This window comes from Drosophila willistoni (assembly GCF_018902025.1).
Source record: "Drosophila willistoni isolate 14030-0811.24 chromosome XL unlocalized genomic scaffold, UCI_dwil_1.1 Seg141, whole genome shotgun sequence".
Taxonomy (NCBI): Eukaryota; Metazoa; Arthropoda; class Insecta; order Diptera; family Drosophilidae; genus Drosophila; species Drosophila willistoni.
Genome location: NW_025814052.1, coordinates 9094360 through 9112373, shown reverse-complemented (window position 1 = coordinate 9112373; position 18014 = coordinate 9094360). Strand labels below are relative to the sequence as shown.

At 36.4% G+C, this 18014-nt stretch overlaps 1 protein-coding gene across 1 annotated transcript; it reads right to left on the bottom strand.

The window, feature by feature from the left end:
- Positions 1–4958: 4958 nt before the first annotated feature.
- LOC6648713 (serine-rich adhesin for platelets) lies at positions 4959–15387 on the bottom strand. The gene is made up of 7 exons (XM_047011187.1): positions 14502–15387; positions 8406–9387; positions 8191–8350; positions 7984–8116; positions 7686–7801; positions 6108–7032; positions 4959–5183 (listed from the first exon to the last, which is right to left on the bottom strand). The coding sequence occupies exons 1-7, from the start codon at positions 15178–15180 to the stop codon at positions 5110–5112; spliced, it is 3069 nt and encodes a 1022-aa protein (XP_046867143.1). The 5' UTR covers positions 15181–15387; the 3' UTR covers positions 4959–5109.
- Positions 15388–18014: the final 2627 nt, after the last annotated feature.

Here is an 18014-nt window from a genome sequence, read left to right as displayed (position 1 = left end):
GAAGGCAAACATCTTTTAAGGCGATCAGTGCTGAGTAATGAATAACATGACTGATGAATAACTGTATAACACTAGAAATGTGCTGTCGTCTAGTTTAGTTTAGTGTGCGGTTGAGAGAATTCAGTCTCTTTTACTATTGAAATTCAACCTGAACGCACGTCGAGACTCGCTGCACAATTTTAGTGATACAAATGGCAGCCAATAATGGAAGCAACGATTCAGGAATCCCTGAAACCCCCAACTCTCCGATATATATTTTACACTTGTATATCTAAGTACATACATTAAAAGTTTTTAGCCCGACCGGACTATATTGAGAAATGGGACAGGCCGATCCATTGTGCATCATGTATCGTGATCATAAAAATTGCATAAACTGTTTCGAGATATTAAACTAAGTTCTTAGAATAATTCCAGTTAAGATGTGAATTATACGATCATAAACACGTAAGGAACAGAAAAAGAAGTTGCACAGCGACAGATTGCCTGAAAATGATGATTGTGAAATAGAAGGAAATTGGTCGCTTAAAGTATGCGTAGTAATAATATCTCGGTAAGTAATATGGAGAAATTTGCCCCATAAGGTATGCAATTGGGCTGAAAATGATAAATTGTTGTCAACAGATTCATAAGTTTCCATGCAACTTGTAACTTGAACTTAATTTAAAACCTTGTTTACTATAACGATAATTTTTTTTGGCTAATGCATACTTTAGGGGGCAAAATTATTCCACTTGACTTCTTTAGAACGTTTTTTAAATATGTATATTTGTTTTTATATATGCCATAGAAGAAGTGACAGAACCTTTTAACTATTTTTTAATCGTTAAACAGGATGAAAAATAAAAGAAAAACACATTTGACATCTTTTTTTTTCGAAATCTCTTTTCATTTTTTGTTTTATTTTTTTCGCAGTTTTTTTTTTTGTTTTTTTTTTTCTTTACACATTTACATTTATATCAGATATATGTATGTATATCTATATATACTTTATACTCATTTTTGTTTTCTCAAAAGTTTTGTGTTTTGCATTTTAAAATTAATTTTACATATACAGCTAAAATGATTTTCTTTCAATTTCAATTGTGTGTGTGTGTGATTTTTTTTTTTTTTTGCTTTTGTTTTTTCTTTTTTTTATAGATAGATTAATTTTTTTTTTCTTGATTTTTGCAATACTCCCGATATTTGTTTTTAACTTTTTCAATAATATATATATTTTTAATATAGCAAAAAAAAAAAACAATAATATTAAGTTAAAAATATATATATAGAATTTCTAAAATGAAATCGTTTAGTAAAAATTACACAAAAAAAGAGTAAGTAATAATTGTAATAATTATAATAATAATAAGAAAAACAGGATTTGAATCAAAAGCCATGAAAAACTAACAGAAAAAACAACAGAAAAAAAAAACAATGTCCTTTTATGTCATGTTCCTTTCCTTTCCTATTTGCTTTCTCTATTGTTGTTGTTGTAGTTGTTGTTTATTTGTTTTAATTCTTCTGTTTGCTACAGTGAAAAGTGAATCGATTGGTTTCTGTTTCTGTTTCCTGTTCTTAATTCTATACATTTAGCAATTAAACATTTACACTCAAAAAACATTTACACACATACAATTATATTTTGTTGTATTCACTTTTTTTTTTTGTATTTTTCTTTTTATTTGCTTTTCTATTGAATTGAAACTTTTTGTTTTTGTGTTTTGTAATCATTTTTTTTTTGTTGTTGTTTTGTTTTTGTTTTTGTTTTAGAAGCTTTTGTATTTTTGTTTCTACTTTAATTCCATTTTTGGAGTTTTCTTTTTGTGTTTCTTCGTGTGAAAATAAACTTTATTAAGTGTTTTTCTGTTTCAGTTTCTGTTTTTTTTTTTTAAGGTTTTTCCATTTGCTATGCCAAATTAGAAAATTCAAAATATACAAAAAATAATAATTTTTCTTGTGTTTTTTTGTTTGTTATTTTTTCTCTTTTTTGTTTTGGCAAGTGCCCCCTCCCTTCTCGCTTTCCGACCCCCCACAAACTTTCGCTTTTTGTTTTTTTTTTGTTGTTGGTTTGTTTTTTGTTGTTGTTTTTTTTTACAAATCTTGCCCTAAAAACATGTATATCAAAAAATGTGTATAGATACATATATATATATATATATAGAATTATTTATATATATGTATGTATATGTGTATGTATTGTTTGTTTTTTTTTTTCTTTTTTTTTGGGTCGACAGTTTTTTTCCCATGTTTTCTTTTTGTAGGTATTTACAAAATATAAAAAAATTTATGCTCTGCCTTTTTAATTTTCTCTTGTTTAGTGTTTAGGTAAATACATGTACACATATATATATGTGATAGATGATATAGTTTTATTCTATTGTTCCTTCTTTTAGGCTTGTTTCCCCCTCCACATTGCCCCTCACAGGCCAACAAATCCAATCCAAAACTAAATTCATTCAATTGTTGTTGTTGTTGTTGTTGCTACTGATTATTATTACTGTTAAGGAGATATTTTTTTTCTAATACTTTTCATTTAACACAAAACATATACATACAAACATTAAAACACACATATCCTACACACACACACACAGACATTGACAATAAAAAAAAAACCAAGAAATATGCTCATAAAAATATATAACACTCAATTTCTCTCTCTCTCTCTTAGCTTACATCAAAAATGTCCATGTCAACATGTATATATATATATATATATATATATATATATATATATATATTGTTGTGTGTCCTTTGCATGTCTGTCTTCTTCTTCTTGTGGTTTACGACAAGCTACAGAAAATGAATGCGAAATATAGAATCTTAAACTACTCTGCAAACTATTAAATCACAACGAATTCTAAAACATTTTCCTCTTCTGCAGGAAGCAAAGCATAATATCATTATGGTAAGAGAAAAAAAAAAGTTAAGAGGGGAAAATTCCAATGTAAGTACAGTGAAAGCTCTATTGAAAACACGGAAAAAGGTGTACGCTTATGGAAACTTTCACTGTATTCGTTTTCACCTAGCCTTAAAAAAATGGAAAATTAATGCCAAGTTACAAAATTTTCTATATCAATAGCTTGATCTCTTTCTAAATCGTGTAAGTGAATTGATTTTTTGTTCGAAAGCAAAAACAACACAATGCAACACAATTTGTTGCACCATGCAGTAAATTAATTTGTTAATTATATAAAAATATATTAAAAGAAAAAAGAAAAAATTGAAAGTTATTATAAAGACGGGAATGCGCTCTCCTGCTGCTGCTGCTGCTAAGTAGGTAAATGGGTAGTTGGGGGTGGGCGGTGTACGGGGTATTATTTTGTTTAGTTTTGTTTTGTGGTTTTGCTTTTGATTTTAGTTCTCTATTACATACATATATATATATACTGTATATATATATATATATCTTCTATATAACACATTTACTAGTCACACTGATTGATTAATATTTATATATATATTTATATCTTTATTTATTTCATATATTGAGGCTGCTGCTGCTAAATATTGCACATGCACACACAAAAACACATACAAACACACACGCACACACAAAGATACACACACGCACACACACACACACACATGCTTATACATTCAGAAGATTTACAAGTGAAACAAATGGGTCTTGAAAAAAAAAACTGTAGAGAACACTGCTTGCTTGCTAATTGTAGCTTGAAATCTGCTTTTTGATTTTCAAGCAGTGTTCTCTCTCTCTCTCTCTCTTTGTCTATTGGCAGCCCATGGAATCATTTGTAGTTATAAAGTTACAGCTATTTTCATGTGTGGAAAACTTATCTATAGTTCTCTATATCATATACACACACATATATATATATATATATAAAGATATATACATACATATACATTATACATATATATATGTATGTATGGGAATAACATATTATTTTGATTTGTTGGTGTTTGCCAGATTTGTCACATCAATTTCGAAAATCTTTTGGGTTTCATTTAGTTTTAGTTATAGGTTGTTTTTGTTTTCTAGTTTTACTTGGGTATGTGTGTGTGTATACATATACAGTGAAACCTCGATATAACGAACTTCGTTATAACGAAAAACCCAATATAACGAATTTTTTGTTAAGTCCCTTGAAAGGACTAAGGTTTTACATTTCAGTACCTATAGCGAATCAATAGATATAACGAATAATTTTGCGATCCCCCTCAGATTCGTTATATCGAGGTTTCACTGTACATGTATATATATATATATATATATATACTATAGTTTATAAAGCGTTACCCATTTTGGTGGTTTCTGGTTTTACAACAGCGCAAAAGTTTGAATTCTTCGTGTTGTTGTTGTTGTTGGTTTGTTTGTTTGTTTGTTTTGTTTTGTTTGTTTTATAATGATTTTTTTTGTGTTACATTTATAATTGTGTGAGTGTGTGCTACATGAATCTAGTATATGAATGAATCCTATATACATATATCGTATATATAGTATTACAGATGTATGTGTGTATATGCAATATTGTGTTTTTGTTGTTGTTTGTGGTTTTTTTTTTCTTTTTTTCTTTTTTTTGCTTTATATGTTTTTACTTTGAGAATTAATGTTAATTGTTTGATTCGTGTTGTTGCCCTTTGGTTGCATGTTGTTACGTGTTTTGTTGTTGTTGTGTGTGTGTTTGCCATGTATAAAAAATTATGCATTCAAAAATAATTTGATTCTTTTTGATTTAATATTATCTCAATATTTTATCCATATCTCTTAGTTGATTTTCACAAAATCGATGCTAAATGTTGGGCGGAACTTGTTTGCTGTTGTTGTTGTTGTTGTTGCTGGTTGCTTGTTGTTGTTGGTGTTTGTTACATAAATGACGGCGACGTGGCGTTGCTCAATGATGTAAGTATGTGTGAGTTTGTTGTTTATTGTGTCCGTGTGTGTGCCAAAAGAAAAAAAAAACGATTTGAAACAACCACATTTGTTGTTGTCGTTGTTCTTGTTGTTCTTGTTGTTGTTGTTGTTGTTGTTGTCGTAAGGTGGGAGCTGTTGCACACAAATCAATTGTTTAATGTGTTGTTGTTGTGTGTTGGTTGTCTTCTTGCCTCATTTAACTATCATCATCATCCTTTATTCTTCATCCTTCATTCTTTATTTTTCATTCACTGTGCCGTAGTTCTGCTTCGCATCAAGAATTCGAGTTTATAATTACGTTTCTTGTCCGATTGATGAAAACCTGCAGAGTATAGAAAAACAAACAAACAATTAATAATTTTCCCAATTCACTATCTATCTATATAAAATACTCTCAAGATTTGGACTACTTTAAATACATAATCGTCTTGAGTCAGCTGGAAATCGTTCATAATAGTCTCTAATAGTAATTTGGGTGAGCTGATCACGGCTAAACCAAAAAGTATGCTATAGGAATTCGAAAAATTAACATCTTTTCAATTTTAAACAATTATTGGAATATTATGCATCTAAAAAATTGTTTAGTACTAATGATTGCAAACAAGAGCTTTCTAAACTCTGTTTTTAACCTTCTATAGTATACTTTTGGGTGTCTATTTCCAACCCCAGATCCCCTTCTGGTTTCACAAAATCTGGATGTGATGCAGTCAGAATCAGTGTACCAGAAGTAGTTTTTTACTTCTCCACCGTCTGAATTGTCAGACCTCCCACCCAACCAATTTCGTCATTTCGGATAACAAATCTTGCGTAATTTTTGAGACCACCCTTTGTTATCTGTCTCTGTCTCACTCTCTTTCTCTGTCGCACAATTTACTCATGAGACATATGTATGTAAGTATGTACATATGTATGTGTAGGTACGTCATGTCTGTCGTTCGTTTGTTTGATTGAGTTGCGCGTTAGCTAAGTTTGGGTTACCATTTTTTTTGTCCTTGTGACGCATAAAGGACATAAAGGAGAACCCGACAACGAAAACGGAATACGTCAATGGCCTAGGATATAGGTTTACATACATATTTTGGTCAAGAATTTGAATATAATTGGATAATTATAGTTAAATGATGGATGTCTCAATTTTGTAGATACTTCTTCTTTGGCTTTCTTTATGCTAAATTAAATCCTAATTGTGGATTCTTTTTTGTGTGTCCTTGTGATTGTTCCACAAGTGGCGTCTTATGGGTCTTACCATTTGCAGTTCCAGGTGATGCTGGCACTGTGGTTGCCATTATGGTGGCACCGCCATTTAATGCTGCAGCAGCTGCGCCGCCGGCGGCGCCATGAATCTTGAGACCGACAGCAGTTTGGCCATGTCGGGAGTCAAGCAAATGCGTCGTTGTTATCGTCTGCGATTGCGTCTGCATGGGTGGCGATGATGATAATGTTGTTGTTGAGGATGGTGTGACAATTGCCCCTGCCACCACTGTAGAGGATAAACTTGTTGTCGAATTGCTGCTGGGCGATGTATTGGATGATGACGATGACGTCGATGATGACGACGATGAGGATGATGATGATGATGATGAGGAGGACGAGGATGATGATGACGATGACGAGGATGATGATGACGACGATGATGAGCCCATAAATGAGGCTGACGACGAGACACCGCTCGATGATGAGCTTGGCGATGGTGATGGTGTTGACGGGGTGGGAGAGCCACGTGTAATACCAGCAATGGCACCACCACCTCCTGCTGTTGTTGTTGTTGTGGTTGTTGTTATCAGTGGCAAATTGGCGGGACTGCCTGCTGGACTGCTGACAGCAGCAACAGCACCAGCAGCAACAGCAACAGGGGCAACGGCAATGGCCGAGTTAGTCGGCGATAACACTGCAATTTGATTATTCTTGAGCAAACCCAATGCAACGGTAATTGCTGTCGTTGTATTTGGTATTGAAATTGGAGGGGCATTGCTTATGCTTGAGGTTGTGTTTGAGGTGCTGGTGGTGGTGTTGTTGTTGTTGTTGTTGTTGCTCATGTTGTTGTGATGCTTGTTGCTGCTGGAGTTGCTGATGTTGTTGTTGTTGTTGTTGTTGTTGTTGGTGGTGTTATTGATTTTATTTTGTATCACAGATGACATGGCCGCTGTTGTTGTTGGCCCAGCGGTTGCAAGCTACAACGAGAGTGCGATAGAGAAGGCAAAACAAAGTTATCATGAGAATTGTGGCAAAAACAAAAAAAAAATTAAATAAGTAAGACGTCTCGCCGACTTAGGTATACCATACACACCAGTAAAACAAAAATTTCAAATTTATTATAATACATATGTATCTCAGTAGCACACTAGCGCCGCCACTAGAGCCAACGGCCAAACACGTTTATATGCATAACTTGGCTATTTGTAGTCCGATTTTGATTTGAAATTTGGTATATAATATCTTAATAATTTAAGTGTGCCAAATTTGATTGCACAACATGGAAAATTACGGGAGATAATCGAGTTTTTTCAAATTACGTCAAAAATTTTAAATAAACTTGATCACTTTACATACTACACGAGTCTATAACCAAATTTGGTGGCTGTAGCTTTGATAGTCTACGAGATCTGCGTGTTTATACGGACGGACATGGCTAGATCGACATGGCTTGGTTGATACTGATCAAGAATATACATATATGTATACTTTATGGGGTCGGAAAAGCGCTTCCTTCTGCCATTTCACCCTATGAGTGTATGGTATAAAAAGTAAACTCTTCACATTCAATTTATTTGAATAACTTAAATTTAGGTTAGTTCTGTCAACTCCAACTCCAACTACAACTCACCCCAGTTGCACCACAAATAATGGGCGATGTGGTGCCATCGAATAGTATGGGACGTACTACGGCAACTCCAGCTACTGCTGTTGATGTAGTTGCCAGGCAGACGGCTTCATTGACATCTGAAAAAAGCAAAAACAAAAAAGAACATACATGCAGTTTAGTTTATAGTCTCTCTCTTTCTCTCTCTCTCTCTGCCCCTTTGCGATTGCATAAACTGAAGGTCGGAGAGGCGTTAGGCTCGTAGATAAATTGTATTCAAAACTTGATCTAGTTTTTCATTTCATTTTGATTTTTGTCTCACCTTTATCATTTATTGGAATGCTCTGATCCGTCGTATCCCTTTTGAGGCTATTCAAGCGTTTTTGCAATTCAATTTTCTTTTTCGCCTGACGCTCCAATTCAACATCCTGTTCGCGTTCATGACGATCCAATTGCTAAAATACAAACGGAATATGTGTTTATATTTAGTTTGTTTAGTTTAGTAAGGGATTATTGCAAAAGTACCTACCTTGACGATTTTGTATGCCTTCTCGAGTATTACCAAATTAGAGATCTTTTTACGATCCTCGTCTTTGAGGAGAAGCTCATTCTTTAATTTGTCATAGCATTCCTTAAGATGGGCACGACGATTCTTTTCCAGTTTATTGTGTACCTCCCGAGTGCCCGCCCTGGAATTGCAGTATTAAGTATGTGTGTGTGTGTGTAGTTTACTCTCTCTCTTACCCATTACTGTTCGAACTAATCGTTCGCCTGCGTCCACCAGCACCAGCGGCTGCTGCCAATTGAGATCCTGTTACTGGAGCCGATGACGACACATTGGAAATTGCTGCCGCTCCAGACGCTACAACAATCGATGATAATGATGAGGATGCTGATGCTGATGCTGTTGTCGCCCCCTGTGATTGGCCATTGATCAGTTGTCTATATGAGGCGCCATTGAATGTGGATGGCGTTAATGTGGCAGCTCCTCCTCCACCACCACCTTGTCCACCTCGTATACCACCCACATAGCTCATATGGGCATCGACGGCATTACCAATAATTAGGCCACTTATCTGTTGCGATTGCGCTGAAAGTTTATGGGAGGATAATGAATTGGAGCGAATTCTTGAATGAGTATCGATCACTTTGCGGCTACTCATGGGCGGTGGGGTGAGTGGCACTAGTGATTTTGTGGTTTCGCTGGAGATTTTATAGGCTGTAGTCGTGGGTGGCGTGAGTGAAAAGATACTGCTATTGTTGATTGTAGCAGCAGCAACAGCAGCAGCAGTAGTATTACCACCAGCAGCAGCGGCGGCGGCGGCAGCAGCAGGAGATGAATAAACAAAACATTTGCGAGGTAACTCGGAACCCAAATTGTTGCCAATTATCTTATGTTTCAATAGGTTGATGTTGTTGTTGTCCCCAACAGAAGAACTACTAATGTTGTTGTTGTTGTTGTTGGCTGTGGGCGCTGTTGCAAGTAGCATAAATGCCGCAGCAGCTGCTGACGATGCTGGTGACACAGAAGAAGATGATGGGGAGGTGCTGCTGCCATTGTTGTTGTTCGTAGAGGCACCAGTTAGTTTTGTTGTTGTTGTTGTTGCCACTCTGCCATTGCCACTGCCACTGCCATTGCCATTGCTGTTGCCTGTTGCTGCTACCACTTGTTGTTGCTCTTGTTTTGCTTGCGTGTAGATTGAATTTGATGAGGAATTTTCATCCTCTAAATAAATCGAAAAATAAAATACAGAAAAAAAAAGAGAAAAAGAAAAAGGAAAAAATTAAAAATAAAGAACAAATATAAAAAACAAAAATCGAACAAAAAAAGTGTGGATAGTACAGAGGGAGGGGAAAAACCCGAAAAGGAACCCAAATGGGAAGCAGAAGAAGCATTAACTATGGCGAGATCGATTGTCGTAAGTTCACGGTTGGATCCAGGGGCAGAGGAGTCCTGATACTACTTTAAATAATTTCGTCTATTTCTTTTTTTATCAACTAATGAATTCACGAAATGGTCATGCAGTTTCGATAGGTTCTCATCATCATGCACGAAAGATCTAGTTCAATTTATTTGCGGGAAAGGTCCGATTAAAATTCACAATTTCGACTCGTTAATTTTCATAGATTTATCGAAATTGCACCTATGTATTTAAAAACTCACAAGGTGAAATATATTCATTTCGGGAGGAAATGGATCCGTCCCATTATCCCCTCAGACTGAAAAGTAATGCCTTCATACCGCCTCCTCCCCGAAATTATATTTTCTACATGGAAGTAGATCCTTATTGATAGACTTGGAGAAAATCATAAAGATCTGAATGAAACATCGTAAGTAATTCGCCCGAATGTTATGCAACAACAACAATCGAAGGAATGGGTCATGGAGAAGTTAACCCTCCACCCTTCTTCTTGTTTCAAAACTAATTTATTTACATTATCTTCCCACCCCGAGCAATTGTCAGTCTCTTTCGCTCTTTCTCTGTCTGCCACTATCTATTGGGGCGGCGGCGGCGGCATTTACTCATTTGCCACGTGATAATGACACGCGCACGCGACTGCACACACGCACACACAATTACACACACATACACACGCGCACTATACCATCATAATGACGATAAATCCATTTCTTTTTGGGTGTCATCGGCACCAAATGCTCATCCACCTCTTGCCTCTCCTCTTGTTGTTGTTGTTGTTGTTGTAGATGATTTTGCTGTTGCAACAAGGCATTGAAATGTGCCAACATTTGAATAATTATTTCATATTGTTGCCACCGATCCATTATATACATATATATATATATATAAATTTGTTGTTGGTGTTGTTGTTGCACGACTGAATTGAGTTAGCAAAGAAACTAGATTGATGTCAGAAGAGCTCAAAAATCACAGCTTAAACGTAATAATGCAAATTGTGATCAAGAATTGTTGCATATATTAATAAAGCACCAGTTACTAAGACCGAATTGACCTAGAGAGAGAGAGAGACTGAGAGAAATACACTAGCTCGCATAACTCTGCTGCCAAACAATTGCAGAAAAAACAAAGTTTTGGTAAGTTCTTTGATCAATTACTTTCCATTCAGCAGCATTTCATAAAGTTTCTGACTGAAATGATCTCAATTTTGTAATACATATGACCCATCTGTCGAGAGAAAATGGTATTCCAGTCATGAAAACTTTTGGACAAGTTAAATATGATCACTTTTAAGAGTCTTAGCTTTACTTTTTGTTATTGTACCCAAATAAATCAGATTTTGAGCATATGGGAGAATCATTTTTCGTATCTTTTGTTAATCAAGTATAAAAATAATCAATTTTAATCAACAAGAGGATTAAAAAAGATTTATCGTGGTGAGTTTTGATCAAAATAATCTTCCAAATGCTGGGTTGGGTTGGGTCTAATCTGTCCAGGAGTGCATATATGTAAATACAGTATACAGTAAGGTGGGCAAATTTTTGTCGGCCCAAAACCGTACACCCAAATCAAATTCTACGCAGAATTCTAGAAAATTGCGAAAAAGACGAGATTTTGCCTTTTTTTGTGGGGTTAAATATGTATTTATGAAATTACATACATAATTGAAAAAAAAAAAAACGCAAACGAACTAAATATAATTGGGAAAATGCATTTCTTTTGTTCCAAATACCTTAACTATTTCAAAATATACCCCAAAAATTGAACGATTTTGTGAAATTCGAAAATATGTTCATATCGGAAAAGTAGTTTTTGTTCTTCTCTGACTTTATTATGTATTTAATAATATCTTAGGGCGTTTTCTTCGTCGTCTTTAATTTTGTTTACTTTAACTTTTTAACTCTGTGTGTGTTTCAAGTGATAGTTTTTGTAAAAAGGGTTCGAAAAACAGGTTGGAACCAAGAATAACCTAACCTTAATTAACAATTCGTGTCATTGGCCAGCCTTGAAATTATAGTGAATAACAAAGGATACGATAAGAAAATAAATTTGCATGTACAGAGACATAATAATGTCAATATTAATGAGCTATTTACATATATTGTTGAATAATGGACAACTGATAAAACTAAATGTTTGTTTCTCCAAGTGTACACAGATTTATGCAAGAAGGTGCATACATACATACATATATACAAATATGTATGTATGTATTGAAATACATTTGCATTATTGTTGTTGCGTGCTTTTAGGCGTGATTTCCAATCAATTTTATTGAATAATGAAAACAAAATAATGTTAGAGAACCGAGCGAGCTAATTGGAATGTTCAGTTGAAAAAAAAAACCTTAAACTCCAACCCTTTTGACCGACCAAAAGTTTCCCCATCATCCTGCTGCTGGGGTCCACCTACACCAAACACGCATTGCAGACGTGTACATACATATGTATGTGTGTTTGTATGTATATATGTGCATGTTTGTGTATGTGGTTGAGGAGCCAGGAGCAGCAGAGCAATGTATAAAAATAGAATTTTCCCAGCTCACAAGCTTTTTTGCAGCAAGTGTTTTTATCTCTCTCTTTGGCACTTCAAAATTTGTCTTCTCCTTCTTACACATTTGCTTGCATAATATGCACATTTGAAGTTTTTAGCTCTCAGCTGATGAGAAGAGTATGAGTATGTGTGTGTGTGCGTGTGTATGGAAAGCAGGAAATGAAAACAAGTACAAATACGGGAACGGGAACGAAACGAACGCTCCACAAGGAGAAGCGGAACAAGACGATGGTAATGTGCATGCGGAGGGGGGTTAGGGAGTATGGTAGGAGAAAAAAGTGAGCGAACACAACTACAAAAACAAAGACACAGCTGTCCAAATATTACAGCAACAAAAACAAAAGGCAAAGAGCCAGAAAGAAATGTTGTAAGTAAATTAAAAACATAAAAAGCAAAGAAAGCAATAAGTAGAAAAAATTAGTAATATTAATGAAAAGGAAAGACCAACAAAAGAAAAAAAAACCACAACATAAAATAAAAAAGAAAAAAAACAGGCAACAAAAATGCGTACAAAGTTCATTGACTTTGCTTTACATGAGAGCGTAAGAGTAGAGAGCGAGAGAGAGAGCGAGAGCTAACCAGTGTATTTGCAAACACAAAGAGAGAGAGCACGTGGGCGCTCTCACACTCACTTACTCTCTCTCTCTCCCTCTCTCTCTCTATTGCTTTGCAATCTGTATTTTGTTTTTGGTATGACTAATTTTTTTGTGCAGCGCGAGAGAGAGAGAGAGCGACAGAGAGTAAAAGAGAGGGACCCTCACAAACAGAATGACGTGACCCCAAACAACAACAACAACAGCAACAAGTACAAGCGTACGTGCGAAACACGACTAAGCGCATGGCAAAAAAAAAAGTAGAAGAAAAACACAAGAGTAAAAATCGAAAAAAAAATTAAATAAATGTTGACAAACAACAACGAAATAAAAAAAAAAACAACTCTAGCAGACCAAATGAGCACAGCAAAAGAAGTATGTAGAAGCAAAAAAAAAAAAAACACAAAAAGAGGAATACAAAAACAAATTTCGAGAATCAATGGCACGACGTAATACGACGACTATGGGAATACCCTCCCTGGCAGAAAAAGCTGATGCAATGCAAAGTAAATTTTGAAACTACAGTACAGTGAATCCGCTCGTGTGGGCGGGCGGACTTCATCTCCGGGAGATTTTGGCGACTATAGACTTTTCACTGTATGTTGAGCGTTTGAAAAGTCTTTAAACAAAACTACAGTGAAAACTCTTTTACAGTCCAGTCCCAAAAGCATGATTTCTATACAAAATTCGTTCCTACAGAAGGACAAAAATCCTGGTACCTTTTACTGCATCTACCTTTCTCTAAAGTCACGTGAAATGATATAAAATTTCGAAAATTATCTTGTTTAATTTAATTTAATTTAAATTGAAAAAAAGAGAATCCAGACACATGAAATCTATGCAATTAACTCCTATTTTTTTATTCCGGTATTCAGTTTACCGGATGTAAAGCGTAAAAAAACACTCACACACACACAGACACCTCCACCCACCCATATATGTATGTACCTTGGGGAAGAAGAGACAGCAGCACCACCTTGCTCGCCCATCACCTGCAACAAAATTTAGCACATGCCAATTTCAACGTAAAAAACAGCGCGCTAAAAATATAACGGTACCTGCTGCTGCTGCTGCGGCTGCCACGCTTGCAACCTGCGTCGAGAGAGTACGGCGATTGGAGAGAGAGAGAGAGAGCAGCAAATACAACTGACTGACTAACTGTCTGTCTGTGTGTGTGTGGGTGGTACAGTGCGCGCCCACGCAAAGTGCAGGGTAACGGAGGAAGGGAGCACAACAAACAAGGTCAAAACAAATATAAATGCAATTCAATCGTCGCGCCCCTTCTTTGCCATCACCCTCCTTCGCTCGCTCTCTCTGTCTTTCTGGCCAAGAGAATAAAATCGCAAAAGCAAGAGCGCACAAGCAACGGAGCAACAGTTTTTTGGTTTTCTTTTTTCAAATTTTCGTGATGAGTCAAAAAAAAAAAATATTTAAGGAAGCTGCTGGCTGAGAGAACAGAGCCAACAACAACAAAACTAGCAATTACGCTCACTCCAATAGAAACAAGTGACATGCTAAACAAATAACCGCTAACCGTATAGGTAATTACGGTTAATCTACCCACAACTAAATCCATTCGGGCCCTCCATTGTTGCCATTTTAGCGTTTTTCACTCAAAAATGGCTGAAATGGCAACAGTGATTTGATCGGGATTGACGAAATCAATGAAAGTTTCCCCCTCAAGTGAATGAGAAACTTGATTGCGATTGTTAGGGGAGGGAAGGGGTGTCTCGTCTGACTGTTCTGTTTATTCATTCTTTGGGGACAACACTTACCCGATATTATGGCATTGCGACCTTCACTGTGGCGCGATGAAGAAATTACCGCCTCCAATTGTCCATTGATGCAGCTGATGGTCGTCGCGGAGTTGTTTATTATTGGTGGGGACGGGGATGAGGATGATGCTGTTGTTGATGATGACGCTGACGATGATGCTGCAACGACGCCGGCGCCGTTGTTGCCGCCAACAACAAACTCATAATCCAAATGGTGGTGTTGTTGCTGTTGTTGCTGCATCTGAGCAGCTAATAATTGACTGCGCACATTGTTGCTGCTGCTGCTGCCGCCGTTGGTATACAATGCAGGTAATGTTGTTGTTGCTGTTGTTGCTGCTGCTGCTGCTGCTCCAATAATATTGCCGTTGCTTAAGCCATTTGCCGCGGGTTGCGTTGTTGCAGCAGCAGCAGCAGCTGTTGTTGATATTGTTGTTGCTGCTGCTGCTGCAGTGTTTCTATTGTATTGGCTTGTGCTGTTGTTGTTGTTGTTGTTGTTATTGTTGTTATTGCTGTTACCGTTGCCATTGAAGAACTGCAACGGCAACGGATGTTGTTGTAGCTGCTGCTGCTGCGGCAATATCAACGATGATTGCGGGGGGGATGGTTGATGGTTTTTATCGCGCTGCTCAATAAATTTGGCAGCTTGCAATAGCACTTTTATGCCCCCGCCCGCTAACATAGCCAACGACGACTAAGCTTGGACACGCACACACACACACGCTGAATATCACACAATACACACACACACGCACACACACACACACAGTGGCACTCACACAACGCGGCGAACACTTAAAAAACAAACTGGCAAAGCACGAGACACAAGAGAGTGAGATGGAAAAAAAAGAGAGCGCGAGTGAGTTGTAAGAGAGAGAGCGCCAAAGAGAGACAGCTTTTTTGTTTTTGTGCGTTTGTGTTGTGTGTTGCTTTTTCTTTTTTCTTTGTTTTTTTTTTTTTTTGAATCGCGTCGCGACACGTTTACAATTGTGTTAAGAGAGTTATTTTCAGGTTTTCCTTTTGGTTCGGTGGTTGTCTTTTGTTGTTGTTGTTGTTGCTGGCGTGGGTTGCAATTTTCCTTTGTTGTTGTTTGGTAGTAGTTGTTTTTGTTGTTGTTGTTGGAATAAGCACAGTTATTTTGTTGTTATTGTTTTTGGCTGCAGAGAATAAAGAAAAAAGTTTTAAAAAAAGCTTCTCTCAACAATTATTGTTTTTTTTTTGTTTTGTTTTTTTTTTACATTTGTTTTTGCTTGAGACATGCCACAAAATAGACACTTCCACCTTTGAATGCTTCAAAATTAAAAATTGTTCAAATTTAAACAAAATAAAAAACATTTCAGATATTCTTGCTTCTTCTCCCACAAATTTCTCTGCCTCTAAGTGTCCACACAAACAAAGTCATTAAGGTGCAAAAATCCAATTGGGACGTTCGTATTGGAAGTTGCATTTTAACAGAATCTCTTATCCACACATATTTATCGATAGGTAATTAACTGCCGAAATTAACTTTGTCTTTATCGATTCATAGTTGTTGTTGTTTTTTTATTATTCCAAAACAGAGAACAGACACAAGAAAGCAGCTGTTGCGTTTGCGCCAATTGTGCACAGCTGCGTGGCAGTTAGGCAGCAAACGACTGCGCGGCAGCGGCCTCCAACCAAGTAGCCAACAAGTTGCAGTGCAGCAGTAACACTGCTTCTGCTGCTGCCGCTGCTAACAGAGACGCTGCAGATCCTTTCATCAATGGAAAAACATTTGACGCGTGCGCGCAGTGTCAGCTGCTTTGCCATGTATGTGTGTGTGTGTGTTTTTGGGGCATTCAACTATGGGCATCATGTGTGTGTGTGTGTGTGTGTGTTTGGGAAAGCAAGTTATGTTGCATTGTTCTTGTTGTCATAATTTATATGAAAAGGTCAAGGGTCGTGGCTGCTGCAGCCGGCGGTAACTGTCATTGTCAGCTGTCGCTGCTTACTGAGAGATAGAGAGAGAGAGAGAGGAGGCATTGACAATAAGCAAACAGCAGACGTACACACACGGAAAGAGAGTGAGAAAGCTTTGCGTGGGCGTTGCAGTAAATCCTTGGGGAGGTGAAGTAGTTTACCCTGCCCCTTGACATTAAACATTCAACAGGAGTAAGGGAGAGAGAGAGAGAGAGAGACAGAGAGAGTAAGAGATAAGAAAAGGAAGTAAGCAAGTAAGGAAACAACAAATAGTTAATTTGATGGTAGCGTAGAGAAGTAATTAGAAAAGGACAGACAGAAAGAGAGAGCAGCAGAAAGGACTATTTGGCGATACAGGGAGAGAGAGAGGGTGGAGAGAGCGTATAAACTCAAACGGTAAGGCAGCGCGTGGCAATGTACTACTAAATATTCAAATAAGATAATTGCTTGCAAAGTTTTCTGATATCCAAATAAAATATTTACGTATATTAGGACAAACTGTAACTAACAAACCTAAAAGGTCATGAGAAATTAAATGATCAAGTAATGAAAGATACTTGGTGTTGGTATATTTCAAATATACGTATGAATATGTATATCAACATACAATATGTATGCATAAAAATATATAAATATATATCTGAAAATAGGGTTGTTGTTCCTCCTAAATGGATAATTTAAATATCAGAATAATAATAAAAAAAAAAAAAGCTTTCGGGTATTTTTTTTCTGTATTTTTGCTGCTAGAAAGTAAAAGCAACAGACAAAAATATCAAAATTTTAATGCTCAGAATTTTTTTTTTGATTTTGCACACACAAACACAGTTAAAAAGAGCGAAAGACAGATAGAGGGAGAGAAAGAGAGACAGAGACAGTCTATGTTAATGGCCAAGAGAGTGACAACGACGACTTTTCTCTCTCTTTTTCTTTCTCTCTCTCATCACGCACTTTCTTTTGCATTTTTCTTTTATTGTTGCTAATTTTCCATGTGAAAAACGAGTGTTCAAAGCAAATGTGCAATTCATTTGCTTTTTGAAAACCAAAATTAAAATTTAGTATGATTTTCTACACACACACACACACACACACACATACTCAAACGAGCACACCTACACTCTATATGCAGCTATAACAAACTATGTAGATGTATTTAAAAAAAAAATAAAAATAATCATAATATACCAGAAATTTATAATAAAAACTGATGCAAGTTTTCTTTTGTATAATGACGTATGTATGACGAACGTCGGCGACGACGACGGCGACAGAACGACAGCGACGACGACGCGCACAACACGGCTAAACAACGTATAATGATGAGAAGAAACGTTGACAAACTGCCAAAGCCAACGGCTAAAAGCAGCAAGCAAAAGTCTCTGCCTCTGGTTCAGTCGCTGTCACTGTACGCGAGAGAGGAAGAGAGGAAACAGCTAATACTGAGAGGCGATGTGGGCTTGCTTTTAAGTGTCTCTCTCGCTCTCTGCTTATACATATATATATATATGTGTGTGTGTGTGTAGACAAAAAGCGAAAAAAATAAGAAAAAAGCACGCGCTGTCTCTCTGTATATGTGTGTGC

Coding starts and splice junctions, on each gene's coding strand:
- LOC6648713 (XM_047011187.1), bottom strand. CDS start 15,180: ATGTTAGCGGGCGGGGGCATAAAAGTGCTATTGCAAGCTGCCAAATTT. Junction 8,351..8,405: donor ATTAGTTCGAACAGTAATGG/GTAAGAGAGAGA, acceptor CTGCAATTCCAG/GGCGGGCACTCGGGAGGTAC. Junction 5,184..6,107: donor ATCACCTGGAACTGCAAATG/GTAAGACCCATA, acceptor TATACTCTGCAG/GTTTTCATCAATCGGACAAG.